Genomic DNA, 13,130 nt, shown 5'->3' on the forward strand with positions numbered 1-13,130 from the left:
AGAAGAGATTTAATAAAAATGATTTACGTTTTGTCAGGAGTGTCTTTCTGAACATAAACCACAGGAGTCACAGACGCCCGGCAGGACTCCTGAAGTCTTTTTACTGAAAAACATCAGTCTGGCAACAAGGACCACCTTAGATTATTAAATATCATATAACAGGAAACAGTTTATTACTTTGAAAATATACCTTTCATATGCTGTCCCTCCAAACTGATGCTCTAGAACAAGATTTAAGTTGATATTAAAGCCTTTTATCCTGAAACTAATCAGAGGATGTGCCTCTTACGCTGACTTAGTATAAAGTCTTTTAAATTTAAAAACTTCTACATACCCAGGACATATTTTCTCCTGTTATATTTGGCTTAATTTACCCTAAAAAAATCTCCAAATCTACCAGAACTTGTTCACATAAAATGAGCTCAGTGAGCCATGATGCCGTGTTGTGTCTGCTTTACCCCAGACGGGTTTAAGGTTTATTTATTTATAATAAATCCCTCTGCACCCATCAGAAACTGAATAAGAAAGAAGAGCATGTGCAAGAAGGGTGTAGCTGTTGCAGTAAACAGTGTGTTAAGTGGAGGAGTTGTACAGGAATGACTTCCTGTGTTGTTCAGTGGTGCTTTTTGGTAATCTCAGTCTCTCACTGAACGTGCTGCTGTGGCTAGCTAGCATGTCATGGAGTGGGTAGGAAGAATTATCCAACATTGTCTTTATCTTGGACAACATTCGCCTCTCTGACACCACCTTGAGGAAGTCCAGCTCCATCTCCACAACATTAGTGGCCTTGCGGATCAGTTTATTGAGTCCCCCAGCATGAAGCAGCATAGAGGGTCGCACTGACCACAACAGACTCGTAGAAAATCCCGAGCATTGTCCAGCAGATGTTGAAGGACCTCAGTCGCCTCAAAAAATAGCGTCGCCTCTGGCCCTTCCTGTAAAGTGCAGATGTGTTTTTAGCCCAGTCCAGTTTATTGTCAATGTGAACTCCAAGGTATTTATAGTCCTCCACAATGTCAACACTGACCCCCTGGATTGAAACAGGGCTCAAGTGTTTCCTGGTCTTCCTGAAGTCCACTATCAATTCCTCGGTCTTTGCCACGTTGAGCTGCAGATGATTCTGCTCACACCACGTGACAAAGGAGTCGACCACAGCCCGGTGCTCTGTCTCATCATCCCTGCTGATGCATCCAACCACCAGTCACCAGGAAGCTTCTGAAGATGGAGGTCTCTGTGCAGTGGCTGAAGTCTGTGGTGTAGAGGGTGAAGAGGAAGAGGACAGTCCCCTGTGGTGCCCCTGTGTTGCTGATTACCTTGTCAGACACACACTGTGGAAGATGCACATATTGTGGTCTTCCTGTCAGGTAATCGACAATCCAGGACACCAGAGAAGCATCCACCTGCATCGCTGCTAACTTATCACCCAGGAGGGTCGGCCTGATGGTGTTGAAAGCAGTGGAAAAGTAAAAGAACATGACCCTCACAGTGCTCGCCGGCTGGTCCAGGATGGGCCTTTCCAGGGTCTTCATGATGTGGGAGGTCAGTGCGACAGGTCTGTAATCCTGGGGGCCACTGGGACGTGGCGTCTTTGGTGCAGGGATGAGGCATGATGTCTTCCACAGCACCGGGACCCTCTGTAGACTCAGACTCAGCATGAACACTTTATGGACAACTCCACAAAGCTGGGGGGCAGAGGCCTTGTGGACGTGGGGACTCACTCCGTCTGGTCCAGGAGACTTGCCTGATTGGAGTCTCCTTTCAAATGTGAACCTGCAGAACACTCCTTCCTATCTACATTTTATTGGTAAGACTAAACAAAAATAAAATGCTAAAAACATTTCTACAACCATATAGTGGACAAAAGGGACAGCATGTGTTTTTTTATGTTAAAATATCATAAAACCTTTAGAAACCAAAGTCTTGAATTTTCATCACTAGGTTTATTTTAGTATATTTCATAATTTAACACCCATTTTAAGATAATAGACCAATAAGGAATGGGGTACCTTGGTGTGAAGACATGTCTTGTCCACCACAAATTTGAATGTAAACTCTACTGGATTTAGGTGGCATCCAAAAACTCATGGTTGGGTGCCTCAACAATTAGAGACAGGGGTTAAAGTTCTGTCATCACTTTGGTCAGCTGATCCTGTAAGTAGTCTACAAACTACGCTGGCTAATTAGTTTAATTCCAAACAGCTGCTGAGGTGGATGGACGAGCATCTGCTAATCTCTCCCGCCTGGTTCAAATTAGTGCTATATGATTGGTTCTCAACCTGTTGTGCATGCTCTGCAGGCTGCTGGGTTGTGCTTTGTGAACGATGGCCTCTGGACCTTGTGTGAGGTAAAATTGCTTTGTTCCATTTTAGCAAATCTGTTGATATACTGACTTTGTTTAACACACATTGTATTTCCAGGTTGTTGTTGCTGTCACTGTTGGCCTTCAGCAAGCATGCTGAGGGTAAGTATTGATGTGTGCAAACTACATTATGCAATCACTAACCTGTTCGAGCACTGTCGCTTTAATTTTCTCTTTCTAGCTCTTACTTACAGGAGGAGCTACTCCAGTGTTGGGATGGCTGAGGATTTTCCACACAATCAGACTCCTGTCTCCAGACATAAGAGCTATGCACAGCCCCGAAGTCCTCTGGGTGTTTATGGGTCACCTGAGAGTTCTTACCCCACTGCTGCAGGTTTGCCTGGTGGTGCTGGTGCTTCCTCTGGTAGGCCATTAAATGGTTACCTTCAACAAGAAAGCATGTCTAGCTACAGATCTGGCTCATCACAACCCCACAAACCATCATATTACCAGGGTAATACTGATGGTGCCCTCCAGTCCAAGGATGCCATGTGGGGTTTGGCACCATCCCAGAAAAGAAACCGGATTGATGCAGGAATCGTCTCAAGTTATGCAATTGAGATGCATTCTGTCCCCCAGCGGCCAAATAATGAGAACCAGACCCAGCCACACGACAAGCAAGAACAGTTTAGCGATGAGTCCAGTATGTTTCAGTCTCGGCCCCAACCTCGCCCGCTGCCCCAGCAGCCACGCTACGAAGCCAGCAAGCCCCAGGCCCAGCCTTTCCTCCAGCAGCCACGCTACGAGGCCAGCAAGCCCCAGGCCCAGGCCCAGCCTCAGCCTTTCCCCCAGCAGCCACGCTACGAGGCCAGCAAGCCCCAGGCCCAGCCTTTCCCCCAGCAGCCACGCTACGAAGCCAGCAAGCCCCAGGCCCAGCCATTCCCCCAGCAGCCACGCTACGAAGCCAGCAAGCCCCATGCCCAGGCCCAGCCTTTCCCCCAGCAGCCACGCTACGAGGCCAGCCAGGCCCAGGCCCAGGCCCAGCCTTTCCCCCAGCAGCCACGCTACGAGGCCAGCAAGCCCCAGGCCCAGCCTTTCCCCCAGCAGCCACGCTACGAGGCCAGCAAGCCCCAGGCCCAGGCCCAGCCTTTCCCCCAGCAGCCACGCTACGAGGCCAGCAAGCCCCAGGCCCAGCCATTCCCCCAGCAGCCACGCTACGAGGCCAGCCAGGCCCAGGCCCAGCCATTCCCCCAGCAGCCACGCTACGAGGCCAGCCAGGCCCAGGCCCAGCCATTCCCCCAGCAGCCACGCTACGAAGCCAGCCAGGCCCAGGCCCAGCCATTCCCCCAGCAGCCACGCTACGAGGCCAGCAAGCCCCAGGCCCAGCCTTTCCCCCAGCAGCCACGCTACGAAGCCAGCCAGGCCCAGGCCCAGCCATTCCCCCAGCAGCCACGCTACGAGGCCAGCAAGCCCCAGGCCCAGCCATTCCCCCAGCAGCCACGCTACGAAGTCAGCAAGCCCCAGGGCAGTGAAGCCAACTCTCAAAGTGGAGGTGTGCTGCAAACCAAATCTGGCATGTGGGACTTGGCTGATCCAAGAAGTTTTAGACCCATTCCAGTTTCATCAAGAAATCTCTACTTGTGGCCACAGCAACAGGCACCCATCTACAACAGATATTAGCGATAGGTATTTCTGAATGGTTGACTTTTATTTGTTTTGTTTCTAAGAAGCTATAAAAACTCCATTATTTATTTAATTTATTTTTCCTCTCCTCAGGTTTCTGGCCTCACCTGCAGCTCGTTCTGGCATGGCATCAGATTTTCTAAAATTAATAAAGTGCACAGAGCTGCAGTCCCTGGCTATTGTTTGTTCAGTTTTATGCATGCACTCATGATAAACTGAGCTGCTCAGATCTAGGTTTGTACTGTTGCTACCATAATGTTGCAGTATACAAACTGATGCACAAAATGCACTCTTTGTTTCTTTTTCCCTGAAATGTTAAACCTAAAATTCCTCTCAAGCCCCAAAGACTGTAATTATCTTACAGTTGTGTAGCTTAGCAAAGCAAACCTGCTTAGCTTTAATGTTTCAAGTGTTCGGGGTTCACAACCACAATTTTCACTTCAAGAACAAGGGGTGGAAACATGGCAGTTTAATGCCTTCTATCAATGGCAAAAATTACAGTCCACTGAGGACTACAACCAACCAGATGCTAAACGGAAAATGGTGGTAGTCTGCCAAGCAGGTGGTCACTATTAGGGATTAGCATAAACTAAGGCAGTTCAAAGCACAAGCAGCGATTATAGCTTTGAAAGGTGTGGATGTCATTCCTTCACCATCAGTATCAGGTGTTCTCTTTTTGTGCCTTAAAAGTAAACTGTCTTAACAGGCTCAGATTAAAGTGTTTTTATTCTGTAGAGAATATTCACTATTGCTTTGTCTTTGGACAAAAAGTCTTGAGTATTAATACACATCTGTCATCGATGTATCATCAAATGCTACTTTCTAGTCTTTTCACTTTTCTGCTGCTTCTTGCCCAAACACCGTCCCACCCCTCCTCCTCTCTGATAGCTGTTATTAGCTTAGTCATCTCCAGTTTGGGGAGATAATGACAGTGCTGTTTTTTAGGACACTGACTTCCTGTGTGTGTGGTGTTTCTCCCTGTCATTAAGCAGCGAGTCTGTGTGGTCAAAATGACACAGCTTTGACTGCAGGAGACACTTCACCATCCGATCCCAGCTCCAATAATCTCACTGTTGGTTTTCCATTTTCAGCTTTCGTAGTGTCTGTCGCTTGTTTGGGGGTTTTACCATCATTTCATATATATATATATATATATATATATATATATATATATATATATATATATATATATATATATATATATATATATATATATATCTCTATATCTCTCTCTCTCTATATATATATATATATCTCTATATATCTATATATATATATATATATCTATATATATATCTATATATATATCTCTATATCTATATCTCTATATCTATATCTATATATATATCTCTATATATATATATATATAGATATATATAGATATATATATATATATATATATATATATATATATATATATATATATATATATATATATATATATATAGATATAGATATATATATATATATATATATATATATATATAGATATATATATATATATATATATATAGATATATATATATATATATATATATATATATAGATATATATATATATATATATAGATATATATATAGATATATATATAGATATATATAGATATATATATATATATAGATATATAGATATATATATATAGATATATAGAGATATATATATATATATAGAGAGAGAGAGATATAGAGATATATATATATATATATAGATATATAGAGATATAGATATATAGATATATATAGATATTGTAAAACTTTTTATAGATATTTTGTAGCACACCGTTTACACTACACTGTTGTGGGCTTTGCTTTACATTCAATCAAAATGCACTTTAGTCAAAAGCGCATTGCAGTTCATCTGCAGTAACATATATTTGCTTTATGGATCTTTTACTCCCTCATATTTATTTAAACAGTGCCAAATCGCATCATCAGTCACTTTAAGGTCCTTCATGTTGTAGATGTAAGAAGTTTAGACCCAGAGCAGAAAATGTTCTCCTGCCTCTGATGTGCAATCTTCAGGTTTGTATGTTTGAAATTCAGTTCAATTTTATTTATGCAGCTCCAAATCACAACAATCACTTCAAGGTGCTTTATATAGTAAGGTAGACCCTATAATAATACATACAGAGAAAAACCCAACAATCATATGACCCCCTATGAGCAGCACTTTGGCGACAGTGGGAAGGAAAAACTCCCTTTTAACAGGAAGAAACCTCCAGTCAGAAACTGCATGAAAGGCTACGGTTTGCAAGGCTGATGCAGCTGCTTAAATCAGTCAAACTCTACTGAACAAAGTGTTTCAAAGATGATTAAAAAGCTAATAAAAGAAATGACATGCTTCAATAACTGACATATAATTAACAACACAAATCAAAGAAATTAATTACAAATTTGAATGAGTAAAACATTACAAAAAATTAATTGATAACAGTTAGAAAATAAAATAAGCTATAAAGAAAGATAAGATAACTTTAGATAAAATAGATTAAAAGGAGTACACCATAAAATGGTACAAAGTGTGTATGAGTCCTGATCAGTGAATAAAATAACACAATCCAATGCTAAAGACTAGAAAACAGCACAGCCATCCCTGTGGTTTAAAGAAAACAAAATAAACTGGAAATAAGTTTGAATATTAGTCCAAACACATAGTGATCGATTCTTTCGATAGCAGATATTTATGTTCTAGAATCAGTTCTCGTACTTAAGTACAGATATTTTAGTAATTTGAGGTAAATTTGTAGTTTATCATTAACAAGAACACAGTAACTATATTACTGGAATTGTCTAAATGACTGTAGGAACTACAACAGTCTGTTGCCGGGCAAACACAGAGAGAGAGACAACCATTCACACTCACATTCACCCCTATGAGCAGCTTAGAATCACCAACTAACCCGACCCCACTCACTGCATGTTTTTCGACTGTGGGAGGAAGCTGGAGTATCCCGACAGAACCCACACCAACATACCAACTCTGCGCAGAAAGGCCCTGGCCTGGATCAAATTCTAACCACCGCACTAATGTTCAAATACCATTAAGAGCACTGCACACTGTGAGGCAACAGTGCTACTGCACCACCTGAACATCTAATCCAATAGTATTTTATTAGTTTCTTACTATTTCTTACTTTTTTCTTGAAGTTTCTTGAAGTTTGCAGTAGAATAGCTGCTTCTTCTGTTGGAAGAGGTGGCCATCTTGGAAAATGTTATGGCGTTAAAATTCTAGTGACTGACAGGATTTTTCAAATTAACGGCTCCAGAGAGACAAAGACACAAGATTGTAACAATTCTCTACTTCTCTAGTTGGTGTAGTGTGTTCTCTCGTAGAGTCCTCAGAGGTCTAAGAATATAAAACAGCTCACAGTGAGATGTAAAGACCAAACATGACTAAACATGACCTGTTATGGGTGGGTGGAGGTGAATGTTCTTTCTGCTTCAGTATCTTGTCCTGATAGTTCAAACTACAGAAAACAGAATGCTCTTACAATCATCTCTACCAAGAGGTGATTGTAATGTTTGTTATGTGGTTACATGGATAATGTAATCCACTGTGTGTTGTTGCTTTTTCTCATACTGTTTTCTGCCAAAGCTTCACTGACTACATTTGACCATTAGATGTCCTCCAACCTCCATGAACACCAGACGTCAGACGTCACGGTGACACAGACAAAATAAATCACTGCACAAGACTTCAGCTGACCAAAGTTTCTTTGGTCCGGCTCATTTAAATTGTAGCAAACTTTAAAAATAAACAGATTTTATGGACTTCACTTTGACAGTAATTTATACTTTTTTTTATTATATTTTTATTGAAAAAAGGACTTGTTACAATAAAGTGCATTGATATTATTTAGTTTAAAAAAAAGACTTTCTTATTCCTTTTGTTTTACATTCAGGTAACAAAAAGTGATCTCGGTGCTTGACAGTGTTTACATAATGCAGCCTGTTTAACTTATTTACATAAAGTACATTATGAACAAATTATGAAGTTGAGGGTCGACCTGACATTGTACGATACATGGGAGATGCACCAATTCAGAGCTGGTCTTACCTAAATTCAGGGTGGATGGGGACACAAAGCTAATCCATTTATTCCATATTTTGTAGAATTTGTCTTTTCGAATTTTTAAAAAGAATGTCAACTTTTCCATTTTAAATATTTCAAAAACCACCTTAAACCAATCAAGTGTTGGCGGAGTTGGATTTGCCACTTCCTGGTTATTAATTTTTTGCTGGCTGCTAATAGCTCTTGTAAGAGCTTTGTGTCCCCTCCCCGGACCGAGCCAGCAACCAGGCCCAAGTACAAATTTACAAAATTAATATCAAATTTTATCTTAAAGACCTCACACAGAGTTTTATGAATTCCCAGCCAGTATTTTTTTAAGTTAGGGCATTCCCAAAAGATCTGGGAATGATGTGCCTCTTCTGATCCACATCTTCTCCAGCATGCTGCTGTCCCATTTTTAGATTTAGTTTGATGAGGGAAAAATCTAATAATGTTCTTCCAGCAGTGGTCTCTCCAATTAATGAACTTGTTGAGTACCAATGAAAATTACAAATCCTCTCCCAGTTCTCGTTTGTTTACCCATCCCTGATTCCAATTCCCATTTAATCTTAATATTTTGAGTAGTATCCTTCCTGGGCTGAAGAAGCACATCATATAGTTTGCAGATTGCCTTTCTCAGAGAACCAACACATGCTCATTTAACTATCTTAAACATTTCTGACTCAACCGAGTTTGGGTTTGGGATATTACAATGTTTGTTAAAATAATCCCGCGTTTGAAGGAACCTGAAGAAACCTACTCGTCTTAGGCCAGTTCTTGTTTGTAAAGATTGAAAACTCTGTAGTGTCCCTTTATGTGTGAAGGGAGGGAGTGTTGTTAGTCCACTCTCTGTCCAGGACTGAAATGTGGTAAATAAATGACTCTGTTTAATAAATGATGCTCATGCTTCAACACTAATATCTTTTATGAAAAATGTGGGTTCACTGTGAATTTTCATTATTGCATTTGCTTTAATCTCCTTTTTGCTGCTCTCGTTACTGTGTACATACACATGCACTTATATTAATGCACATGTAAATGAATGTATGACGTGTATATATGAGTGTGTGGAACAATATGCAAACCAGGTGAGATGAAAACACTGAAACACACCTCACAGACTGAGCGTCAGACTGGTTCATGAGAAAAGAAAAGATGATCATCTTTGTGATTTTTGTTTCCTGTAGATCAACGAAACCCTCACTAGGGGGCGGTATAATTATAAATATCTGTCTTACTCAGGTTTCTATTTCTTTAAATCACGAGCTCGTAATAAAATGAAACTTTATTGAGACTTTTATTGTTCAAGAACTCAGCTCAGTAGGTTATTATTTTGTGTGGCTGCATTTAGAAGTTTTGCATGAATGACAACATCACTTGTCATCAGCCACGTACAGACTGACAATAACCCAAATAAATATTTTAATGACTAATTCTTATAAATATCCTGTTTTTACTCGTCTAGTTCTAGCAAACAAACCACAATTTACCTTCTTTAGATTTAAATGCTGGAAAAAAACCCATTTGTTTTACTGATATTATTTTTCTTTTACATTTTTGAACAGAATAAATTTTTCTGTAATGTTAAATACGGTCATTTTTCATATATTATTCCACTTAACAATAATTTAACTCTTTTGTAATCTGTAAAAAAAAAAGACTAAGTATCAATATGAAATAATTTAGACTCATTGTTCTTTGTCACAGAACCATGCTTTCTGTGACATTTTATCTAATAAAATATTAATATTGCAGGCCTCGGCGTGTCTTTTGTTTAGAATGGCTTTGATTGTCATACTTGAGCAGTTATTTGGGTCCTTTGTGTTTCTGTGTCACTAGCTTTATATCGTGCAGTCATTTCCCAGCGCTATCACAAAGACAACACCCTCATCTTTCCATTAAGAAAAAACCTTCCTGTGCTGAAGGCGGGGCCACGGGAACGCGCGTCCACGACCTTCCAAGCGCGCTCCCGGGCCGTGTCTCCTTCAGCTGTGTCAGAGGAGCAGGTTGGTGTGTGAGGTTGAGCTTCCCCGCTCTGGCGCGTCTCTGCTCCTCCGGCTGAAATGGGATTTGTGCGTTCCGAGTGGACACCGACCGGCTCCTGCGCTCCTGCTTCTGTCCGCCTTCTGCTCTCCTTCTGCCGGGGAAACCCCGCAGCGCAAGTGTGAGCGCTTACATCCGCACCGAACAGCGTCTCTCTCCCTCCCTGTGAAGCCCGTTTGTTTCCCGACGCTTCATATATGGACTAAAGAAGCTCCGAGTGAGCGTGTTTGTAATTTCCGTTCACACCGCTGAAGATGGAGACGATGATGGAGAGGGAGTGCAGCGCGCTGGGGGGGCTTTTCCAGACTGTCATTGGAGACATGAAGGTAACGCGAAAAAGACGCGATTGTTCCACCTGATCCTGGTGGTTAACATCTGTGTTACACACATCTGATGTTTAAGGCAGGGCGGCTGCTGCAGAGGCTTCTGATCTGCAGACCCTGTTGCACAAAACCAGAGAAAACCGGAGATTTTAGCGACATCATTAATTTTCTAATTAGCCCGAAGTGGGAGGTGAGCGCAGTCTGCTGGTTGTTAATGTTCAGGATCTGATCGCCTGCAGCTTTCTCCAGCAAATGCATGTAAACCAAGCTTCATGCCGGTAACCAAACACAGCTGCAGGCTACTAATGCATCGGAGGGATGAATGACACTGTTGCAGTGACACTGCAGGAGATAAACACACAATGAAGTGCAAAATGCTCGGTGTCCTCCCCGAGCTTCACAGAGAAAATCACACTCCCGGGGTTTTGATTACCACAGTGGTGCAACTGCTAGGATGGGCTGCTTTAAAAAACAAACAAACAAACAAACATTTCAGATATATTTCAAAATCAATCTCATCTGTAAGAGCTGCCAGAAACGTGTGTAAATTTTCAGTCTCAGGCTATAGTGACTGTTCCTTAGTGACAGAGCTGATTTGTTGGAAATTCAACAGCTTTGCTCAAACCTTTTAAAAATGGCTGCTTTCATGTGTTCCAGCTTTTAAAATGTGAACGTTTCTGCTCGTCTTTGTTCTAAATGTTGCTTTTAACTGAGTATTTATGACTGAATTTTCCACCTTTCTGTGTCAAACACCTCATTGATTAATTGAGGAAATAAATGGCAGCTTAATGACAGTGAACTGAGTCATTAGCTGCATTTCCCTGAGCAAGAACACAATCAGTCATGGAGACCCGATGGCTGTAACTGGGGTGTTCTGTTGTAACGTTCGTGGGTCTTTAGTGTTTGCATGTCCACCAAACTGACCCATATTTTCATTTGAATGGCAGGTTGTAACTGGCAAACATCCATCAATTGCCACACACATGTAGCACATACACTGTAGGAAAGACGCAAGCTACTCATGAGCAAATGGCAACACAATCAGACAGCAACAAGCCGTAATGACCGATACCAATATGAGCTGCCACATGTTAGCCAGAGGACAGAAGTAAATTAATAGCAGCACTTTGTGTAATAATCAGTATATGCAGATGAGAAGTGGTTAACCCTTTAAGACCTACCATAGAACCAAGTCTGCCAGAGCTTATATTATATGTTTACATGCTGTGGAGCCATTTTTGGGAGCATTTCAAGTTGCTATACATCAATACAACCGTTATAGCCTAAATTTTAATAATATGTCTGCATTAAGTGCATAGTAATTACATAAATTGCAAAAAAGTGCAATAAACTACAAAAAAATTGAAAATCGTTTTTTGTTTTTTTAACATATATTTCTAGTTAGAGAAATTTAAGAGGTTTATCCCTCAAAACTGTAAATACAAAAAAGTTGCACAAAATAGTTTCCCACCACAGGAAATTTATTTTGAGTGTCTTCATAGTTTTATTTTTGAAATACACCAATTTTTATATACTGCAGGAAAAACGAAAATAAATATTATACTGCAAATTTGCAAAAAAAAGCAGCATATGCATCAAAATAAACTATTTCCAGCAGTGCAATATGAGTCCTAAGCATCCCAGAAACCACACAGAAAGTCATAAAGTCAAAGATAACTTTTAAAAACACCAGTATAGGCTCATGAGGCCTTCATGGTAAAAAAAACAAAACTACATTTCCGCCAAATGACGTCACTTCCGGTTTCGGGCAGGTCATGGCGGACATGCGATAGTTCGTGCTGATGGCCGTAGGAAATGTTATGAACAGCTGATCGGATCAGCAAAGCGTGTTTCTGGAATATTATGTTTTTGTTGCTGCAAGTGCTTTTTATGCAGTTTTTGCAAAGCTATATGTGGAAGGAAACTGTGACCGAGGACAAGCTGATGGCATAAGATGTAAGTACAACTCCTCCGGTTTCATATGCAAAAAAGCGAGGAGGACATGGCACAGCTAAGACCAGATATTAACAAAATTAGTTTTATTAACAAAGCCAGTTATGAGTCCAGCTAATATCTTCAGTCTGTTTTCATTCTGTAGTTTGATGCTTATCTGAATTAGATGTTGAATATGGAGCTCCTGATGAGTCAAACTGTATTATTTTGTAAAAGTCAGCATCACTGTCTTTGGGTAAAGTAAGAGTCAGGACAGTCAGAGGTAGAGTAAACAAACAAAGCCACAGATCTCAGTCTTTTCTACATTTAAAGAAACAGTTTATTTAAGAACTGAGGCATTTTTTTTGTAACCTTTGACAACACTCAGTAAATATTTGGCAACTTAGAAGACCTCCTGCTGTTATTTAGAAAGCCAAAGCTTAAGATTTCAGCTGCTTGGAGTCCTTCGGTTTTTTTTATATTTTTGGCTCAGATGTTTTCACTGTGAGGCAAGTCTGGACTTCAGGATTCAATTCAATTCAGTTTTATTTATAAAGCGCCAAATCACAACAGCAGTCGCCTCAAGCCGCTGACAGTATTAGGATACTGTTGGTTAACAACAGTTGTTGTGTATTCTTTCCTTGTTGTTGTGCCAAAACCTGTGCATATTATTCAGCATTAGTGGGGCCTTCACTGATGTGCAAGTTACAAGGAATTACCTCCAGTTTGTTCATGTAAGTAGGCAGTCTTCTTCTGGAGTCCCGCAGGGCTCTGTGCTGGGACCACGCTTCCTTTAGTTG

The 13,130-nt window shown here is 40.7% G+C and overlaps 2 protein-coding genes across 3 annotated transcripts in view; both read left to right on the plus strand.

Annotated features, from left to right (window-relative positions):
* Window positions 1–2,321: 2,321 nt before the first annotated feature.
* LOC148096582 (uncharacterized) lies at window positions 2,322–3,979 on the plus strand. Its single transcript, XM_087835403.1, has 3 exons — window positions 2,322–2,344; window positions 2,418–2,461; window positions 2,541–3,979. Exons 1-3 carry the CDS (start codon window positions 2,322–2,324, stop codon window positions 3,977–3,979), a joined length of 1,506 nt encoding a protein of 501 aa, XP_087691529.1.
* A 6,027-nt stretch (window positions 3,980–10,006) lies between these two features.
* LOC102794111 (protein MTSS 1-like) overlaps window positions 10,007–13,130 on the plus strand; it is a 77,775-nt gene continuing 74,651 nt past the window's right edge. For both annotated transcript variants that reach the window (XM_087834883.1, XM_087834884.1), the window contains exon 1: window positions 10,007–10,401. In XM_087834883.1, coding sequence (XP_087691009.1) covers window positions 10,330–10,401 — 72 coding nt within the window. In that variant the 5' untranslated portion in view covers window positions 10,007–10,329. The remainder of the gene's footprint in view (window positions 10,402–13,130) is intronic.

The sequence above is a fragment of the Neolamprologus brichardi genome, chromosome 22 (genome assembly GCF_056152115.1).
Source record: "Neolamprologus brichardi isolate AB-2024 chromosome 22, ASM5615211v1, whole genome shotgun sequence".
Classification (NCBI taxonomy): Eukaryota; Metazoa; Chordata; class Actinopteri; order Cichliformes; family Cichlidae; genus Neolamprologus; species Neolamprologus brichardi.